We start from the raw sequence: 22,487 nt of genomic DNA, 5'->3' as shown, positions 1-22,487 counted from the left end.
CAACGGCGCCAAAGTTCCGCTCTTGGACTTAGAATGGGATTTTCTTGGAGTAATTTATCATAACTCACATTTTCTTTGAAACTTATACATACATGTATATACTAATTTCACTTGTGGCTATAGGATTCTATTGAAGAAGTAAATTTTGTAAATCTTTTTCTTGACCCTAGCTTATTGCAAATTGTAAGGCATTAATAAAAAATGCATGCATTATATGTCTGCATCTTGTCTATTTATGTCTTCATGCATTCATCTATCTACTTTGTCTTTTCATGCACTACATGTTTATTTTGTGTATGCTTCATGTTTTCATGCATAGTCCATGAATCCCTCATGTCTTCTTGCATCCAATTATATGCTTTGGATATTGGCTCTATGAGAAAATTTATGATCTTGCTCAAGGACGAGCAAAATTTGAGAGGGGAGAACTGTGATATCCCGGTCAATGTAAGATTCATATTAATTAAAATATAGATAAATAGTAAATAAATAAAATAATAATATAACATTAATCGTATTATAGTATTGCAAAATATATTAATATTAAAATATGATTATATAAAACAATATAATATTTATAATCATATTATAAAGTGATTTGTACTAATATTAATATTAATAAAATTATTAATAATAAAAATAAATAACAAATTATATAATGGAAATACATATCATTTTGCATATCAAGATATATTAAAAAATATCAATCATGAAACAATATATACAAGAAAAAATGAGATATATAAAATTTGGTCTGCTATAAGTTCAGATTGAGGAATTGAAATATATTATAGGTCCCAACAAGGGACATTACACCTGATATAATAACTGCATTGCAAATATTGCAATTGTACTTGACCTCTAATGTGCATGCAACTTAGTTATCATAAAGAGATTCATAACTTTTCTATGCAACTTTCAGGGAAATCCATTACAGTGTGAAACCAACACATTTCTAAAGATAAACCATAGCACAGGTGGAATAAATGTACTTATTATTAGTCCCTGCCTTATTAAGGCAGGGAACTAATGTTCCCACATGACCCGTTTTCGATTTTTTTTTCCACACCTTGGAAGCATCGTATCTTGGATAATCTAAAGTCTGATTTAATAATTACATTATTAGCGGTTATTTTGTAATTTGTGATTGGGTAGAAGCTAATTTCCCGGGCAGAAAATGATTTTCTCGAGACGAAAATTGAGGGAAAAAACAATATGACAGATAGGCATGCATTTACTGTGCATTAAACACCCGTGCAAAAATCTGGAAGAGCAGTTAAAGCTTGTCAGTGGCTTTAATACAGCACTGGAAGGCACCGACATGGAGAACTTCAAATTGCAAGTCGGTGTAAAATCTTTTTCTCATTCTGGCATAGACAGTGTATAGCAGTTACTGGCAAGCGAAGTCTGCAGCAAGGTTTGGCATTGTCCAGGAATGTGGATTTGTTTGTTTATAGCGCAGAGATTTGTGCCTTACAATTTTTTCTTGGGTGTCCCAGGCTCGACCTCATCCTCTCATGGGTGCCCAGACCATGCCCTGGAGATGGAACCGTTGAATTAACAACTTTGGCAGTATTTGATGTAAAATATTTTACATATTTTCTCATATGATAAAAGTTTTAAAGAATGCCCCTGCAAAACTATATCATAATAATTAGGAACTCTGGAGCACCATTAGAACGGTTAGCTTCTATAGCAACCAGATCCGAGTCATACGAGAAAACTTCCTGGCATATTGTGTTGTAACTTCTGCAAACTATAGTAAATCCTATGTTACTGATGCTGGAGACATTGATGTTGAGTCTTTAGTGACGTATCAGCAGCGATGGAGATGGAGGTAGCATAAAAAATGGTTCATTTCAATGAAATCATTCATTTAATGCATTGAAAGAACAGTATGCCAATTTGTATACAGCATTTGTAATCTCCAATTTGATTGCAGTCTAAAATATTCTTTGATCAGTACTTTCTGCTGGCAACAAAACCTAGTTTAAAGAGAATGGAAGGGTAACTAGAAAACCACAGTATCTATACACACTACATTAAAAAAGCTAATTTCAAGAGGAATGGAAGGCTAAGAAGAAAACCTCTCACATCTTTTCCAGATTTTTGATTCTGTTTCACTTAATTATGGAGCAATTCCTTCCTACACTCTCTGCAGGTCTTTTCAAGGCTGATTTTTCATAATTTACCCCAATTGAATGGATTAGAACCGTACAAGCCCATTACCTTCCAACTGAAATGAAATGTTTTGGAGCTCTTCAAAATTGCCGATTTGCATTAGACTTTAACATTCATATTGAACAAGAAAAAAGAGTAAAATAAATCATAGTCTGGAAAAACCAATCAATAGTATGTACGCAGTTCAATATCTATTATAGACGAATGGTAATCCAATTTTTCGGTAGAGTTGAGGATAGAAAGAGCAAGGCATTTGATCCAGTAGCAGTAGAATACACATTGTCACATCATGGAAATGCATGAGCTCTATAGGAATTGATAATGTCCTCAGATCGGCTCCCTTGTACCGAATGCCTATACCCAAACTTTGGGTTTCAACTCAAAAAAAATTGAAGCACTCCAATAGAGCAAGAATCTAATCAAGGCCATCTGGAGTGAAAACAGCGAAATGACGAACTAAATGAACAAAGAGAAAAATGACAGCCAAAAAATGTTTGTTGAAGAGGGGCTAAAGACATCTGTCTGTAACATGCCACAACTCTATAAAGGATTTAGAAGACACTTGTCACTAAATTTATGTACTATACTTCATGTGTCCTCTAGCTACCAAAGAAACAGACAGAGAATCCATTTTTGACACACATCAAGAACCCACAAACATTACAAATCGTTAAAAACATAAAGTATGGTCGCTGCCGAATACTGAATGGTTAACAGTTAATCTATTAATTGATATTTGGACTACATTAAAATGCATATTCAAAAAATTACTGTTGTTCCTGGAATTTTATTGAATATTATTTCATTTTTTACGTTTTTGTTCTTTAGAACATTTAATTAACGAAACTTATAGAGCTTTAGATTTTCAGACTCTTTATGTAATTGATATAAACATAATAAAAAATATGTTGAAACATTAATATTGATTACTTAAATTTCAAATATTCTTATTTACATAAATCAATATTTATTATAGTTTTTCAAAAATTTAATATTATTATTTTTTTGTGTTATATATTTTAATTCATTTCAACAATAAAATATTTATGCTTATGAAATGAATGTTGTTTCTAAATAATATTTCTTTAATAATTATGAGATGATTTCTTCCTCTTACCATTTTAAATTATATATATCTGAGAGCAATTTATTTAGCTTAATTAATATATCTTATATCTCAGATGGCATATGAATAAAGACACCTACAGGGGACTCTATTTTGACAACTTCAAATTAGGCGAGGTTTTCTGTTCATAGTTTCTTAGCCTTGTCTGATTGAATTTCTAAAGTTCTATGCACCGTGGAAAGAATTGATTATTTTCCTTCATGCTTCACATCACAGATATTACCCATTTTTTTTGTAATTCTCCATTTTCTACATGGCAGGGACTCCAGCTCTCACAGGAGCTCTTGTTTAAACTATAAATGAACGGAAAAGCTTGTTGTCTTATAAGATGTGATTTCTTGTCCCTATCTAATCATATGATACAATTTTTTTAACAGTTTATAAATTTAGAATCACTGGACATGTAAATTCAGTTCGTAAAACCCTTCATCATAATTCTGGAAAATGTCCCTAAATAGGGTAGATTAATCTTGACCTCTAATAAAACAGGTTGACGATGCACAAGCCATGGGTGATTTTTACATGTTTCTTACTTATAGAATATTAAATTTGTGACAGATCAGTTTAAATTGGTTCTGCCGAAGTGGACTACGAATGCATGTCTGATTTACAATGAATGGTAGCCAACAACTTAAGCTCAGGTTAAAGCAGCTACAATACCTTGTTTTCCACTAGAGTAGGCCAATGAAGTAAAGCTAGCTGTATGGTGGGGGATATATGATCTATACCTAGTTATCCAGGTCAAAGTTGCCTTGTAAGTTTACCCAGTATGCAACTTCCACATTAGCCAACATAGAGGCATGCAAACAATTTGTTAGGGGAGAATCGGAAAAGCTAATGGCTCAAAAGCAAGGAATGTTCCAAGGAGTATCAGAGAACACATTCTTCCCTTCGATATCTTGGTTTTTTATCAGCTTATGCACCGATCAGGGAATATTTGTTTTTGTTGGATGTTTTCTGATTTTGAAACCTGCAGAGACATTTGGTTGGATTTATTAATTCTATAAAAAGAGAAGCTAATGGCTCAAAAGCAAGGAATATTCCAAGGAGTATCAGAGAGCACATTCTTCCCTTCGATATCTTGGTTTGTTATCAGCTTATGCACCGATCAGGGAATATTTGTTTTTGTTGGATGTTTTCTGATTTTGAAACCTGCAGAGACATTTGGTTGGATTTATTAATTCTATAAAAAGGGAAGTCTGGAGCATGTACCTTGGGAGGGCAATACTGAACTTTATTTATTTGCAATAAATGATGAGGACATAACTAATTGACTTCATCAAAAGCAAGGTGGCATTTGGTGCCACAGTTGATTGCAAATACACTGTGAAAGTGATCAAAATTGCAATTGGATATTAATAGTACACCAAATCCTACTGCATAAACTCATACAGTCATTGTGGCAATACTGAAATCCATAACACCTCCATTAACTTGAGTTACTTTCTCATTAATAAGCCTTCAATTGAAATGAGTAACCCAGTTGCAGAACCCATGGCGTAAGGATACATGGGTTCTCCGTTGAAGGAGAATTATTTTCATAACCTTTCTCATGTTATTGGCTTAGACTCCAATGTGGACGAAGGAAAAAACTTCAGCACAGGACAAGGTTTTAGTACCTGCATTTCAGATAAAGAAATGGCATATTCAAAGGTCTCTACTTCTGCCTTGGCATTGCCATTGCTTGCCCATCTTGTATCTCCAATCTTTAAGCTACATGCAACTACCTAGCTAACCCCCACTGCTAATTATCATGTCTCCTATTGCTTCATCTTTTATGGTACTTAGAAGCCAGACTCCTACTATTCCTGGCACACCCATAGAATTCTCTTTGGCCCCTTGGTTAAAGGCTATAAATAAAAATTCTGGCCTCCCCACAAACAATAAAGCTATGTCTGTGAATATATGATCTACTTGTTAAATTGAAATAAGCTTAGAGAACTAGGATATAGAAGAGGATTTTAGCCAAGAGAGCTTGCAAAGATGGATAGTTGATGCTCTATCAAAAGGAGGATGAGTTGAACAAGTTTTCTACAAGAGCACAGGGTCACAATGTTGTTGCTAGGTAAAATTACAAGCAATCTCACTAGTCTGGTCTGTTCACTTTGCTTTCTCAGTCGCTGTATCAATAATTGCATAATCCTGGGGGTAGTAAGATTATTTATGTAACAACAATAATTACATAATCCTGGGGGTAGTAGGATTAATTATGTAACAAAAATAATTACATAATCCTGGTTTGTTACATAATTTTCCATTTTGTTGAATCTGAAAATTTTGAATTAATTGTCTGGAAACAAGAAAATGTGTAACTCTATGTTTTCTGCCAGTTTTTAGGCTTGTGTTGGATTACTCTCCTTTGTAATGGAGAATGTGAGAGTTCATCATCTCCATCATAGGACAGTTGTGTATGTATGTTGCAGTTTTTCTTTTAATTTAGAGAGTAGTTGTAGCTGTATGTTCCATGCAAGCTCCGAAGGTGAGAGAGGGCTCCAGGAGTGCCAAAGGGACATGCTTTCTACCTTTTTAAGCCTTGTGTTGGGTTACTCTCCTTTGTAATGGAAAATGTGAGAGTTCATCATCTATAGAGTTAGGGGTATGAGTCCTCTTCGTTCTTTCCAATGAAACCCAGGGATGCGCACGCAAGGTCAAACCCAAAAGTACCTAGAGCGGGGACATCTTGGGGAGGGGTACTTAATAGTACCCAAGTACCGCTACTCTGCCACCAGGTTGCTGCCGAGACACACTTTAGACAGGGACGCCTAGATGTCCCCAATGTGTCTGGGGGACTCCCAGGAGTCCCTCGAATGCATCAGGGACATCTGGGTGTGCCCCTGTTGGTAGCCCATGTCAAGCAAAAAAAAAATGTTTCTTTTAAAAAATAAACATTACTTTTTCTTAATTGGTTCTGTTTGAACCCTAAAATATTGTGGGTCCCATTTTGGGACATCTAAGCCCTTATAAGCCCCATAAACTTCATTTCTATCTCACATTTGGATTTGGTATTGTTTGTTACAGCTGAGAGAAGAATGAGAGGGGTCCAAAAGGTGACTGGAGAGTGATTGGACAAGTGATTGCAAGTGAAAGAAGATCAAGAGTAAGAAGAATCATCAAGCACAAGGTAGGGGTTTTAGATTTTTTTATTTTTTGGACTTATTTCTAAAACTAAATAGTAATTGTTGAATGCATTGTTGTTTCCAAATTCTGTTTCATTGTTTCTTGTTAAAATTATTTTCATTTTTGTTATTCAATGTTTGAGTTTTCTTGTGTACTATCTTCAATTTGGAAGTTTGTAACAAGTTTGAATTTCTAAATCAGGTTGAAACTTCAAAGTTTAAACTAGTTTCTTAACACTTTATTTTTATTTTTTATTTTTTAAATTACTAATTAGGCAGATTCTTTATATTTTGCGAAATGTCAAAATGGCCTCTCATAGCAAAGAATATAGTGGAGATGAGATGGAAATGAATTTTGATGGTGCAAGTCTATTAGAGTTTGAACCTAAGCATGAGGCAACTACAATGGGGCTGATCCGGAAGCCGAATCTACTAACGTTGTGGCAAGACCACCTTCTATAAATTGCCTCTCTAAGATTTTGGCAAAATTTTCTAAGGATCCTTATGATCCGAAGTCTCCTCTTAAACAATTTGCAATAAGAGTACTAGGCTTAGCCCAAAAGCCTACAAGTGGTGGCACAAGAAACTAGAAATGCAATTATTGTGGCGCATAATGGTTTGCTAGAGTTAATGCGCACTTGCTCTTTTGGAAAGGATATGATGTGAATAAAGGCGAATTTTTGTTACAAACTAAAAATGTCAAGTTTAGAATTGAGATAAACAAGCTTTGGGGCATTCTTGATGATAATGGAGTTTCGGTGCCAAATCTTTGGCTGCTATGCAACACATTCAAGCAATACAATAGTTACAAAGGCAACAACATACTTCTACTCATACCATGCATCAAAGAGTAAGAACTGTGTCAAAATCAATTTTTGGACCTTCGTCCATTTCAAGCTCAATATGGGAGGGCAGCAAGGGGAAACGCAAGGCAGGAAGTTCGAGTAACCCCATAGCTGATTGTTAATATGCACATGAAGGATCAGTGAGATGTTGCCCTTGGTAGGTTCTCCTCTGCCATGGCATACAATTGCATGTAGTTCAATCTCCTTATTATAAGGAGATGATGTCCTTGGTGGCAAAAGAGGGGGGAGGCATCATTTGTGCCACCAAGTGAATACAAATTGAGGAACACAATCTTGGATAACTAGTATAACCAAGTCAATGTTTTGATGGAGCAGATGAATGTGTGATGGATAGAGTTTGGTTGTAGCATAGTTAGATGGGCGGACAGCCATTAGCCATCATCCACTCATTGACAACATGGTTACAGGCATAGAGGGCCCATACTCTCTAAAGGAAATTGTTTGTTCACAACATCACAAATATGTTGATTTTCAGTTTCACATCCTTAGGGAGGCTATTGAGGAGGTTGGGCCACAAAATGTGGTCCAAGTAGTGGCAGATGCAACATGTGTACAGAGCTGCAAGGAGGCTTTTTGAGGCAGCCTATAGAATATTCGGTAAACTCCATGTTGAGTGCATGCCATCAACAATGTACGCAAGGATGGGGAAGATTGGCTGGATTAGAGGAGTTTTCAATGATGTGAGATATGTTAATCTACAGCGACCACACTTCACGTGCACTCTTTAGGAGCTTCGCAAAGGAGTTGTTTTAAGCAATTGAGACTAGATATGTAACATATAGCATTCTATTGGAGAGAATGCTTGAGTTGCAAGAGCCACTACTGCTAGACTAACCGCTAACATTCCCCTTCGAGATTCATGACATGGCTTAACCACCTCCTGTGTTCTATAAGTCTAATGGTTGTATTGGGCATTGACAAATCGATTTTTTGGTGCAACAGTGACCCTAGCTTGTAACAAGTGGTATCAGAGCTTGGTCATAGGTTCGAATCTCCTTCGGTAATGTTGGGGGGGGATTGTTGGACTAACCTCGAACATTCCCCTTCGAGATTCGTCACATGGCTAAACCGCCTCCTGTGTTCTATAAGTCTAGTGGTTGTATCGGGCATTGACAAGTTCATCTTTTGGTACAATGGCAACCCTATCTTATAACAATTGCAAGTCATGGTTATAACCTAAGTTACCGATGCATTTGCAAATAGGGCAGAAGCAGGTGCATTCTGATGCTCGGAGGCGTTAGGATGTGTCATGGATGCTACCAGAGATCTTGCTTCCCTCCTATGGATGTGCGCAGGATGCTTGGGAGAGAATCCGTTGAGCATCCAACTATTTTGAGCACCCCATCCCTTAAGTGACTTATTAAAACATATGTTTAATAAGTTTTTTTATTATATTTTTTCTCCTATTTGTCTCACAACCCTAAAATGGCCCTAAAAGAGGCCATTCATTCTCCTATTGCTGTTATTTCAATTTTGTCGTTAGGAAACAATGTATCGGGATGTTCCCGATGGGGTATCTGGAGGTTCCCGACGGTGTATCAGGATGTTCCCGACAGGGTATCGAAAGGTTCCCGATGGTGTATCCGGATGTTCCCGACGGGGTATCGGGAGGTTCCCAACAGTGTACCAAGATGTTCCCAACGAGGCATCGGGAGGGTTCTGTCAATGTATCGGTATGTATGCCGTCAGGCCGACAGGTATCGGGATGTATCCAGAAGGTTCTATTATTGTAGTTGACATGTTGTATGTGGCCGACAGATACCTTCGAGAAGGCTCCTCGAATAGTATTTATATCTCCCTTCGGGATCATTGTAATCATCATATATCAGAACCTAATGTAATATACTGGCGTATGCGAATATAATCAAAGCAGTTTTGCTATTCTTATCTATTATTCTATTCTACTATCTGTATGCATTGTTTCTTTACCCAGTACGCTAAACAAATTTGATTATGCTAATTGCTACACAATGGTTTATATTTGTATATTTCTTGTATTTCTTTGCATACATATATGTATGGACACACCCAAATGCATCCAAAATCCCAAAAAAAAAATCTATGCATCAGCACCCCGCACTTGCATCAGCATCGGTAACTTAGGTTATAACACAAGAATGAAATTGGTGGGTTGAGGCCAAGATAGAGCATGGGAAGAGGGTGAAGGAGACAATGAAGAGCTTTCAATTTTGGAGTGATGCCAAATACATAGTCTCCATCATTACTGTGGTTTTTGAGGTGATTAGATATAGTGATGGGATGCACCTACCCTTCGAGAGGTTTATGAGTGCATCAATTCTATGCTTGGCCAAATGAGGGTTGTGCGAGAGAGGGCCTCCATTTTAACATTCTACAATGAGAACCTTTAGTCAATCATTCACCGCAAATGGGAGATGGTGAACACTCCTTTGCACATGGCTGCCTATGCATTGAATCCTAAGTGGTACATGGCTGGGCATAGTAGAGTTACACCACTTGAGGATGATGAGGTGGAGGCAGGTTTCTTCAAGTGCACTGCTAAGATGTTTACTAATGATATTGTTGGTAAGTTTTGCCTTGAGCGGACGGAATTTGCTGCTCTTGCAAGTAATTGGCAATTCAATATTCTTTATTTTTACTATTAGGTATGTTTATGACATGCTGTCATGGTTTATGTTCAATGACTTTGGTTTACAAAATTTACAGGTTACTCGGATGTGGCGAAGATGGATATCAGAACTATGGTACAAAAGCATCTGAATTTGTGGTGGAAATGCCATGGATTATAGAGATCAAAGATTACCACACTGGCTATTTGTTTCCTATCTCAATTTTCTAGTTCCTCAACTTTAGAACCTATTTATTAAATTGTGTATTCAAGAAATGTTTAAACTTTATAAGTTTCAAGGAAACTTAAGAGTTTTCAACTATGTTCCACAAGGACGCATCCCATATGGTTTTGGGGTTGTACCTGTACGGGGGACGAAACGGGGACGCGGGGACAGATTTTGACCGTCCCTTGAGTCATCCCCTTTTTGGCAAATTCGGAAACGTCCTCGAAACAGCCATTTTTTTGACAAGAAAAATTGGGGACGGCCAACAGTACTAGGGATGGTTTTCCACCACAAATTCAGATGCTTTTGTACCATAGTTCTGATATCCATCTTCGCCACATCCGAGTAACCTGTAAATTTTGTAAACCAAAGTCATTGAACATAAACCATGACAGCATGTCATAAACATACCTAATAGTAAAAATTGCCGTCCCCTATCCATTCCCAAAACTGCTGGCCGTCCCCTTTTTTCCAGCCAATCTGGTAAAGGCAAAATGCCACCCAAAAACATTTTTTTCTAATTTTTTCTGTCTGCATGGCCCCTAGTCTTCTTAAAGACATAATAAAAATATGCAACCCATATATGGTCAATTAAAACACTAACTCTTCTAATCATTTTTAAATTTGACATACTTGCTAAGTGGAAGAAAAAAAACATAAGAGCAATAGCAGCAATAAGGAAAGATTGTTTTTAGCGAGGAAAGATTGTTCTTAGTGAAGAAAGATTGCATTTAGTATTTACTATCTATTTTAGTTGGACTTCTCTTTATTTCATTCTGATTTCAGCATGGTACTTGGAGCCTTTAGGCATTTTGATTTTTGCTAGATATGTATGTGATATTGACATATTGTTATAATGGAAGTATTTAGTATTTGCCATTTGATTAAATTCCATGTATTGATCTTCTAAATTGTCTATGGTGAATGATTTATCAATGTTATGATACGCATATTCGAATTTTGTCTCTATATATAAAAAAAAATCCCCTATGTTTTTAATCGCTATCCCCTGAGGTCCCGTCCCCTAAATTTTTGCTTCAACCTGTACCCGTTCTGAAAACACGTTCCCGTCCTCTAAAACATCCCCACCCCGGAAACTCCGTGGAGCATAGGTTTTCAACTTTTCTCACACTGGCCATTTAATTGCTATCTCAGGTTTCTAGTTCCTTGGCTGCAAAGAGGAAATGGTCTACTTATAGCTTCATCCATTCTATTAAGAGGAACAAACTCACCTCTAAGAGCGGAGAAGCTAGTTGTACACAATCCTTTGTGCATCATAGCTCACAACACACATATACAAGGAGAGCCCATCAGCACAATGGTATGTAAAGCCAAAGCATCCATTTCAGATTGATCAGGAGATTGCAGCAGAAACATATGTAGGGCTGGTTGGCATTCCTTTGGTGGAACTTGAGCATGAGGAGTCCAGTAGTTCCAATGAAGCAGACTTTGGCTTGGGGGATAATTAGAGGCCTCCCTTCACTACATTTTGACATGATTTTGTACTCATTTTGATATCAATCATTATTCATCTCATGCATGATCCTACTCATTGATCATCTTTATGGTATTTGATAGAACTAAGATAAATCCTATTTGCTGATAATCCAAATTTCTATTTGAATTTGATTTTTGAATGTTACTATCAAGTATGCACTATATTAATATGTTGAATGTTCAACGGTTCTGGTCTGTGTTGCAATTTTGCTATGTTTAAGTATTTCAATATGGTATTTTATACTAAAACATCATTTCATAACTCACATTTCAAGTTCTATATGTATAGAATGCACCCCCATCCCCCTTCCTACGCCGCCACCCCCCCCCTAGCCATCCAAAATTGAGGCACTTTGTCCCCTCATCCTCGAAATTCGTCCCGACATCTCCCAGCACCAGTGTAACACTGGTTCTTTCTAGTTGAATATGGTTGTCCTTCCTCTTTACACAGTTGTGAGTTTGCCACAAGTCATGTTACCTTCAAGACAATCTACATTGTGTTGCAACTCTAAGACATGTTAAGGCATTGTAGAATATGTACAACTGTGGATGATGAGCCTTGCTCACTCTTCCTCAAATTTTTTGCACAGTTGAGGGCTTCTCCAATGTTGTGTGGCATGCAATTCTTTTATAATCTGCATGTTTATAAAAGTTTTTTTATTTTGACTCCTTAATTACAAGTCATGGAGATTGTCATCCATCACTGGTGCAGGATTGAGGTAGTTTGTGCACTACACATTCAAATTTGTTTGGAGATGACTAGAGTGTGGCATAACTGCCCCAGTTTATATTTCCAAGATCTCTTGTTGTATTAGAGTGCATACTTGAGCTGTTCCATCAAATAAACCCAAGTCAAAAATATCCCAAACCTTCAGAGGATTAATATTCCTCTTTCAAGGGCAGGGTGCCTTTCAATTTCACTCTCACTAATTGCATGCAGAAAGCTAAATTAACAAAGGATATAAATCCTTCATCTATGATCATCTTGCTATTGTGGTATAATAGTATTGAAACTTATATGCATCTACATGTAAATGCAATATGGTACTGCAGACATGCTTTCGTATTTTCTACAGGTGTTTCCAATGTAACTGAAAATACACCATATTGAACTTATTTGATGGTGTTCACATGACTCTTACTGAATAACTTACCAGCTTTATATTCTTTTATGTTTAATTCTTACATATTATTATAACTTCTGCACTTGTGGACTGCTTTTAAAAAACAATTTGATGTGTACTGAATATATGTATATAAAAAGGTCTTCTTGTCTGGACTAGCTGATGTTCCAAGTGTTTTCATAAACTCTGAGATTAAATGAATCAACCAGAAAGAGGTTACAAATGAAATTTAACCTCAAAATTGGTCTCCATTAAAAATAATATAAAGAGGTTTATTTTGCAAGGCGTGGAAGAATAATATAACAAAGAAAAGGAATTGTTTAGAAATTTAAACACTTGAGGCTCGACTTGCCATTGCAAAATTGGATATGTGAAATGAAACTCTTCTGAGAATTCTGCCAAAAGCAATTATTTTCTCCATCAAACAGAATTTGCAGCAAAAGAACCAAAATCAGGCAAAAGAATAGAAAATTTGAAAAAGATTGGAAAAGGAAGTTTGCGCAACTTGGGTATTCATATGTGGATCCTTCCTAATGAAACAAGTGAGAAACACAGAAATTGAAAATTTGGTCAACAGGACAGCGAAATGAAGTATAACTGACAGATTTTCTGCTCCCTGTAGATCCTTACAATTAGAGATTGAGAATGGAAATCCTATCATGAATATATGCATTGTTGCAGGAGACACATGGAAAATGGAATAAGAAAAAGCATTAAGTGCATCATGGACGCCATATACATGGAGCTGAGAGGAAATTTTGCAGTAAAACTAAAAGATTTGTTTTTTCAGAACCAGATATGATAGAGAGGAGACTATTCAGAACCCAAGACACCTGTTTTGCTTTGTTCATTTCCTCTAATCTTGTGATAAAATGTTGAATTATTTTGTATATCTATTTTTTAATATAGAGAATAGAACTTCATCCCTTTTTGAGAACCTCAACATGGGTGATTTCAGGATTTTTTATTTCCCATCGCCAAGTCATCACCTTGCACTAGAACACCTTTCTCACTGCAAGGTCTACAGTGGGATGCATCGATAACTGACCTTTGGATTTTACAGTCGATGAGACAATCACATGGTGGCTGCATGAACTATTGTAATTTACTAAATGCTTCTATATATTCTGATATAGTGTACACATCCCTGCATATGTTTCACTTCAATGGCAAAACTCCTATATCTTTTGTAATTTAATTCAAACATAACAAGGATGAGCCAGCAGCATGTACAGTTGCTGCAATCTCAAGGACTGTTCATTGTTGCAATTCTGTTGAAATAACGCCTTATTGATTGTTGTTATGATCTGTTCTGTACTGGACTTGGAGGCGCTTTCTTCCATTTGATTTGGTCTCCTTTTCACTTAAGTGAATGTGGATGATAGATTCTAATGTAGGAGTGATAGACAAAAAACCAGTAATATAAAATAGGATTTTTTGAGTGTCCCCAAACACTTTTAGAAAGGAATGAGAAGGAAATATCAACAATATAAGCAGAGGTAATAATGGGGCAGCCCAGCTTTGAATCCCACATTTATGCTATGTTCTAAAGTGTTCATACATACTAGAAGAGTGAAGAGAGACATCTCATGGAAAGGATAGGTTTGGAGGACCTTGAACTCAATCGATTCTGGAAATTGGTAAAATACCTAGACCTGTATTAAAAATATATTTAAAATTCTTTGTGAGTAAATGTCTTGAAAGAAGACTGTCAGATTCTTGTAATGTGAATCTGTAAGACATGAAAAAGCGCATAATTCTAATCACTGTTTTGATCACAGGGGAATAGGTAATCTTAGAATGGAGAATAGCCTCAAGCCACAGTTCTAGGCAACAATCCACATTACATCAAATCTTTCTCCAATTGGAATGAATAGGTTATATACTTTCAGGAAAGAGAATTCGTCAAGAATATTTATATCATATTTAGGAAAAATAATAAATTGCAAACCAGTAAACTTCTCGTCTCTGAAGGAACTCCCAGAATTAGAAAATATGAAATATTTTTTTCAAAAATGAACTCATCTCATCATGCTGACAGATCTAATATTGTGAAAAGCATGGTAATTTTTGTTTTTTCAAATTTACCCAGCAGTCACAAGGAATTCAAATTCTTTCTCAGGTTAGCACCCAATTCATAAATTGCCAATATTTGAAAACATCTGAATTCGATGTATAGAATTGCAAAGGCATCAATTTGTAGAATGCATCAGAAAACACATTAAAATATGTAGGTTGTGAATTGATAGCACAACACATAATATATGATAACGATTAGTGAAAATCAGCTTTACATCAGATGAAGCAGAGAAAATAAAATACCAAATCTGACTCTTTGCATCAATAAAATTCCCACAAGAATTTCATTCATCAATTATTAAACTGAAGGTGAAACCGATCATTAAACATAACCTCTTAAACTGAATCCGACAATCTAGTTAGGTCTTGAACTTTGCAGCAAATAGTTCAATTACTCAACAGCTTTTTCCTTATTTAGAAGCTGCCCATGACACCAATGGCTTTTATATGGATTCGAATGAGGTACCACAAGAACCATTTATCGTAAGTTTTCTATACAATTTCCATAGCTGGTTTAAAATTTATTGTATAGTAACACATTTTTTCCATGGAAACTTTTAGTGCGTATTCAAATGAAGTACTAAACGGACAACATATTACAAAGTTTTATGTACAGTCTCCATAGAATGTTTAAAATAGTGACATTTTTTTCTGTGGATGCTTTAAAAAACCAATGAAGATAAAGCTTATATTATTTATATTCTAAGATCTCACTGAAGACATTAGTAAAAATTCCATCCAGGAAGAAAATATTTTTCGAAAGGATAAAATTGTACCTGGAATGATATCCTTGTGATGAGCTCACTTGCTGTCAGATCCAGTGGAGAATCATCTTCATCGTGCCCAAAAAACTGATCACTTGATATGCCAGTTGAACCCTACAAACAGAAATATGGCTGTTTAGTGTTTAGCCTATAGGTACATATCACTAAAAAATGTAGTTAAAAACTTTTAAATTCACATCTTAAGATCATTAGAGTTAGTTTCTACTGAGGTGAAAATATATCAATTAGCAAATGCAAAAAGGAAAAACGAGGCCTAGAGCATTTCAAAAAAATTGCCATGGTTATTTTAGACTGGAAGCTCAAAAAATGTGAAGCAACTAAGGATAGGAATATGCCATGCACATCTTCATGCTTGCTTATGATTTCAAAACTACAACCATACCATTGGGATTACAAACAATACTCTAATCAGCAACTTTTCTCAAATACCAACAAGAACAAAGAGAAACTAGAAAAACTTACTGAAAACTTCTGCAAGCGAACTTTTGCTTCTGGATCGCCTGCTTTGTTCTGGTCACCAAAGAATTGTGAAGACGATATTGACTTTGCATTTGCAAATTTCTGTCTTGCTTCATTGGTCTCCTCAATCTGCCAAAAAAGCATAAAGGCTTACAAGGACATTAAAAAATGTGTAATTGAAAATAGTACAAAAGCTTTGAGTTTACTTTCTATTAGAAAACAATGAACATATTATAGCTTATTGGAGAAGAAATTATAAGGAAACCTTTTATATTTAAAAGGCTAAAAACCAAAATCTTAAATCACTTTCTTTTATCTGTCTACTATTCAATCCAATGTCAATTATGCAAATCCCAATCCGTTTTATTGCAACTGACAAAAATTTACATAAGGAGAGTTGGCCTCCACTTGTCAGTCCCTAGCCTCCTTTAGCAAATCACTTTTAACAATAATAGTTTCATCCTCAAAGCTTTCCATAGCTGATTCACTGATCCTAGTCAATAATATTACACAATATATGAAGATAAAATTTCATAATATGATTAAACGATGAGTTTTTGTGAAAAATGAAAGAAAATGGCCAGGAAAAAATTCCCTTGTTCCAAAAACAATTTACTACTTACTCTAATTACTATACATGTGGGTGATCTGAAAACAAGCACCACTGCACAAAATTGACAAAATACATGTATATATGTGATTAGAAGTTACACCCACTTTCTCAAGCCTCTCCTAGATACCCAAGGCATCATTTTAGGAATCACCAATAAGGACAAAAGCGAAACCTAAACAGAGAAGTTATATCTTTGTTCTCCAAATAAATTTGGAAAATCTGTATGGTTGTATCATGTGGTTCACTGATGCCATCTTATTCTTATTTCATGCCCATATGCATGAATCAAACTTCTTGGTACCTGAATGGGGACAAGATAAAGATATAACAGTCTGAGTTTCAAGATAATATCACTACATTTCCTCCAAGAATAACTGTTTACATCATATATGGAGGCATGGATGTCTACTCTGAAAAAATCTGTTAAAAAACAGACATTAAAATCACGGTTCTTCTCAGGTTAATGTTCTAAAGGTTGCATATTGAAAGAATAAGATAATTACTTTCAAGTGTTTCTTACAAGACAAACAGTTAAATTTATGGCTCTTTTCAGGTTAGAAGTTCTTATTATAAAAAATTAAATGATAGATTTAATAATAAACCTTCTTATTTTGGTATTAGATAAAAGAAAACTAGATATATTAAATTTGTTTACCTGTACTTTAGATCGGCTTGCATTTGTTTTCTTTTGATTCCCCGCATTCATTCCAAATTCAGCAAAGAAATTTGTAGGCGCAGGAGGAGGGACATGACCAGAAAATTGGCTTCCTCCACCATTTGACTCTTTTTCTGTGTTATTCTCCATGTAGCTGAACCGAGAAGGCCGAGATGCACTAGGTGCTGCTGTAGTAGCAGTTGATGGAATGGGGGTAGATGTGGGTTCCTCTGGCTTTTGATCATAGAGGTTCTCGTTTGGCTGTTATGGATATCAAGTCAGTAGACAAAACAATTAACATCAAACTGAAAAATGTTATAGGAATGTTTATATCTTTCTGAATAAGGATAAAAACAAAATAATTTATATCTTTCTAAATAAAGATATAAACATATTAATTAATATCTTTCTTAGTAAAGAATAAACATGATCATTTATATCTTTTTGAAGAGAAAAATATATAAATATCATGAAACTGTTACAGTTATCGAGTAACCTAGCTTCCATGCCCTTTAAATTAATACAGATACCTTTGTTGTAAGTTTTTTGACACCAAGTCCGCCAGTCTTATTTCCAACAGTTCTCCTTGCTCCCAATGGTTTCTTGACTGTGTTTGTCGTAACTGGATGTGAGACACATACTTCAGGCTTTGAAGGGGTCACTTCAGGTGAAGCAAGTTGTTGGTCAAAGAAAAAATCATTTGTCAAGGTAGACATCTTTTCCCCAGAGAATCCATTAGCCTCGTGGTTTGCTTGTGAAGCTTTGGGCAATGAAGAAGATAAGTGGATTGTTCCATTTGATACACTTTTAGCAACTTCCTTTGCAAGAAGTTGTCTATAAAGTTCAGCTGCTCTTGATGTATATTTTGCTTCTATTCTACCTCCATCAGTCCAACCATGCTGCTTAAAGAATGTATGTCCTCGACCATTACCCCCAAAGCTCATTATCTTCAACTGTTCAGGAGTCCATGAATCCAGATTTGTAGATCTAGTGAGCATAATACAAAATATTAGAATTTCAGGCAAAATATTGCTTTAATTAAAGAAAAACTGCTTAAACTGCAAAACTGAAAAGTGGTGTGCTTTGCTCCTGATCTCTGCATTTGGTAATTGAACCCCAGTTTTATATCATCCACATGGGTTACATCATGCAGTAAGGTCTCAGAAGCATATATGTAATTTATAAAATTATAGATTATACATCCAAGTTAGCACATGAGTACATCTCCCAAGAAAGGGATCTGCACCTAAGTGCATTGCCAGAAGAAAGGAGAATATTTCCTGATTATGTCGGGAGATGCTCAGATTTCCTCAAAGCCTCAACTCTCAACCCAGAAAACCCCAGTTAGTGAGAAACATTACGTTCTTTCACATTATCGCTTATAGTAATACTATCAGGTTGACAATTCACCAGGATTCACTATGAGACCTCTTTACTTGATATTTCAGAAAGACATTCCTTCAAAACATTATGATCATTATTGAAAAGCCCAAGTAAACAGAAAATCTGTAATTTGATGATAATACTGTATAAGCCTAATTTCACTGAGATGTCCAAATTAAACCGCATTGTCTAATATTTCACTAAGAATTGCTCCTATCAAGGTAGGAATATTGTTAAAAACCCAGTTTATTGAAAATGTGTGAGTTCGACCATATTTTGCTAACACTGTACTCAAGTTCTTTCAGTAATATCTATAAATCAGATGGCCTTGATTACCATTTCAATAAGATTTACCCACGCTAAGATTGTGATATATAATCCCAATCTATAAGAAAACGAGTTATATATCTAACACTTTTGAAACAATGTAACAGAAATGTTTCACTGAATTATACAGATCAAGCCACCTCTTCTGAAATTCGGCTAAGATTAATATTTCAAAAATGGGGATATTGCCAAAATCTAAATTAATTAGAAATTTTGTGACTATCCGACAATGTAGGAACACCGTCTCTGATTTCACTGGGGTTGGAATTTTAAAGAAGATTCAATTAGTAGGAAAACTCGCAATTCATCTGCATATTCGCAAAATTTTATCTTACCGCTATCATCAAGAGTAAAATTTACAAATCTGACAGCTTGAATTTGCACTGCACTAAGATTTGCTTTCACACAAGCTGGAATATTTTTTTAAATCCCACTCATGACTTATCTGATAATGTGATTACAATGGATAAGACCAATTCAACTAAGATTCACAAATCTGGCCACTTTAACTATTGCACTAATGTTGACTTTCCCAAATTTAGTATAATTACCGAGATCCCAATTGTGACTAATCTGGTAATGTGGTAATCCGATACCGTCTCAGACTAGCTTTCACGAATATTTAGAAAACAGGCATATTTTATCTCAACACAGGTGACAATTTCCCTGGGATCTATATGATATGGCATTTCAATTGACATTACAAACGGCTTGGGATATTTATCAAGATCCCATTTGTGACTACTCTGGACATCGCATCGGACTTCTTTCCCTAAGATTTTTCCTAAGAGGCAATTAGTTATAACAAAAGAAAGCCATAAGCAAATCAGCATCCAAAATACATAATGATTTGTTATACCTGACAAAGCTGATATGGACTCCAAGGCTCCTGTGGACCGCAGAACAGTCCAGGCATATGAAAATCCCGTATGTGACGGATGCCCATGTAGGATTTCTTGTGTTACAGTCGAAGCACATCTGTACACGTAGATGCCACAGATCAGATCAGATCTATACAATTACACATTACATGTCGATGGATCTGATTTCAAACCGTCCAATTCAGAAACCCATTTGGGTCCAAAAGGTTTAAAAGAAAACCATTTCCGCGAATTGCAGCTAATAAGTTATACCCATGCATATGATTATATCGTACCTTGTTCTCAGACTTTGCCTTGAGCTTTCGGAATACAGCATTTTTGTCACTGAAATCTTCAATGCTAGCCATCGACGAAGAATGGTGGTTGCAGCTCCGCCTCTGTATCTCGGCCCTTGTTGAAAGGGTCCACAAACACCGTTAAAGTGCTATGTCCTCCTCAGTTCCGAGCATTCTGTTCTGACGAAATACATTGTTTTAATGTAGCTGTTCAGCGCGTTATTGCGTTGCTTTCACTGTTGTTCGTGCATTGCTTTTGGCGTAATTAATTCTTCATGATTTAAAAATTCATTCATATTGTGCTACGTGCTAGCTGTATTTGGGAATCTGATGGTGTGTTTATTTTATTTAGTTCAATTTTGTATATTATTCTTATGTATTTATACTGATTTGGTCATTACAAGGCAACATTACAATGTTCTAATAACTAGCATTTGCATCAGAGGAGGTGCCAGGGAATATGAATGAATGAATGTGATTCTAATGATTTCTATGAGACCACAACAGTCTATGGGACCAGCAGAATGTGCTAAACAAATTCCATATTTCTTTCCATTTTCAATCTTCTGTAGTTGTTGCCCCTAGAATAGTAAGGCGACCTATCGTTATAGTTACTTAACTCCCATCCTTTGTTAATGGATCAGGCAGGTGAAACCCATAGAATTGGCACATGAAAAATATCAAATTTAGCATTTCCAAGCACAAAAAAACTTAAACTTGCATACCTAGTATACAAATAAATGTGAATAGCAGTAGAATCTGGTCCAAACTGCACTAAAACGACATAATAACCATTGGCATGTTGTTTTACTTGCAATTTTCAATAAATTGATCAGGTTGTGTATAACCCAATCGGGTTATTGAGTTCTAATTGCATTGTCCATATGGACAAATAACTCGATTGGGTTATACAAAACTTGATCAGGTTCTAGTTTACTACTACACAAAGGTAGATTGAAGGAGGGAGGGAGAGAGAGAGAGAGAGAGAGAGAGAGGGAGGATAAGGAAAAGAGATAGAAGGGGATACAAAGAGGGAGAGTGAATGGGGGTGTGTGTGTGTGTGTGAGAGAGAGAGAGAGAGAGAGGAGAAAGAGGATACCTGGGATATGAGAGAGATTATGGTATAGGAGGGAGGGAGAGAGAGAGAGAGAGAGAGAGAGAGAGAGAGAGAGAATATGGGAGATTAGAGGATATGATAGAAAGAGTGAGAGAGATGGAGAGAATGAGAGAGAGAGAGGGGGGGGGGGGGAGAGAGAGAGGGATAGGACAAAGAGAGAATGTGTGTGTGTGTGTGTGTGTGTGTGTGTGTGTGTGAGAGAGAGAGAGAGAGAGGATGTGATGGAGAGAAAAATTAGAGGATATGAGAGAGAGAGAGAGAGAGAGAGAGAGAGAGAGAGTGTGTGTGTGTGTGTGAGAGAGAGAGAGAGAGAGAGATTAGGGGATATGATAGAAATAGTGAGTGAGTGAGAGAGAGTGAGAGAGTGAGAGAGTGAGAGATTAGGGATATGATATGAAAAGTGTGTGTGTGTGTGTGTGTGTGTGAGAGAGAGAGAGAGAGAGAGAGAAGGAGATAGGAGAAAGAGAGAGATGAGATATGTAAGAGAGTGAGATGTTGAGATCTGATTGAAAAGATCATTGATGAAAAAGATGATTGGAAGAAGGAGATTATTGAAGAAGACTATGTGTTTCAACCATTGTTTTGTCACTGATATCAAACTTGCTATTTGTTGGTAAGACAATTGCTTATAAGATTCAAGTACTATCACTTATTTGATTGATGAAGAGGATTTGATCAATAAGAGGTAACAATAGCACTCAGAGGAAAGGTTGAGTTATGATTATGTAATGAAGTACAAGGATCGGTTAAGACAATGATGACATGATGTATAAATAATCTACTTAAGGTTACAAAGGTTGGTTACACTTAGAAATTTTAGTAGAGCAAGTTACACATAGTTTGTCTGCCAAACTTGACTAAGTGGATAGTAGGTGTCAAGAAAAGTTAGTGCAAGCCGAACAGAAAATTAGTTGGAGCTGAGTAAAAGTTAATTCTAGTGTATGTCGAGCAAAACAGTTGATGCCAAGTAAAGTTTAGTTGATGTCGAGCATCAGTAAACTTTAGTAAGTGCTGACTAATTTCACTGTGGATGTCGAGCAACGCAGTATGTGTCAAGCATCGGGAGGTTGATAATATCGAGCTATTGCATTATTTAAAAAGATCAAAGATTCAATGAATCTAAGCCGACAAGTTTGTTTAGTTTGGATTTTGTGAACCAAGTGGAAGATAAGGTTGATGAGCTGATGGGA

General features: G+C 36.0%; 1 protein-coding gene across 1 annotated transcript in view; it reads right to left on the bottom strand.

Annotated features, from left to right (window-relative positions):
• LOC149532350 (putative ADP-ribosylation factor GTPase-activating protein AGD8) overlaps window positions 1-20,352 on the bottom strand; it is a 28,511-nt gene extending 8,159 nt beyond the window's left edge. The window contains exons 1-6 of the mRNA XM_089806929.1: window positions 20,181-20,352; window positions 19,884-20,002; window positions 17,845-18,301; window positions 17,315-17,575; window positions 16,050-16,175; window positions 15,579-15,680 (exon numbers count right to left, since the gene is read on the bottom strand). Coding sequence (XP_089663055.1) covers window positions 15,579-15,680; window positions 16,050-16,175; window positions 17,315-17,575; window positions 17,845-18,301; window positions 19,884-20,002; window positions 20,181-20,252 — 1,137 coding nt within the window. The 5' untranslated portion in view covers window positions 20,253-20,352. The remainder of the gene's footprint in view (window positions 1-15,578; window positions 15,681-16,049; window positions 16,176-17,314; window positions 17,576-17,844; window positions 18,302-19,883; window positions 20,003-20,180) is intronic.
• Between the last annotated feature and the right edge of the window lie 2,135 nt (window positions 20,353-22,487).

Source organism: Cupressus sempervirens, chromosome 10 (assembly GCF_028749045.1).
Source record: "Cupressus sempervirens isolate cs-2001-9-10 chromosome 10, ASM2874904v1, whole genome shotgun sequence".
In the NCBI taxonomy this organism is placed as follows: domain Eukaryota; kingdom Viridiplantae; phylum Streptophyta; class Pinopsida; order Cupressales; family Cupressaceae; genus Cupressus; species Cupressus sempervirens.
The sequence above is the reverse complement of the archived record's forward strand: the minus strand, read 5'-3'. Positions and strand labels throughout refer to the sequence as shown.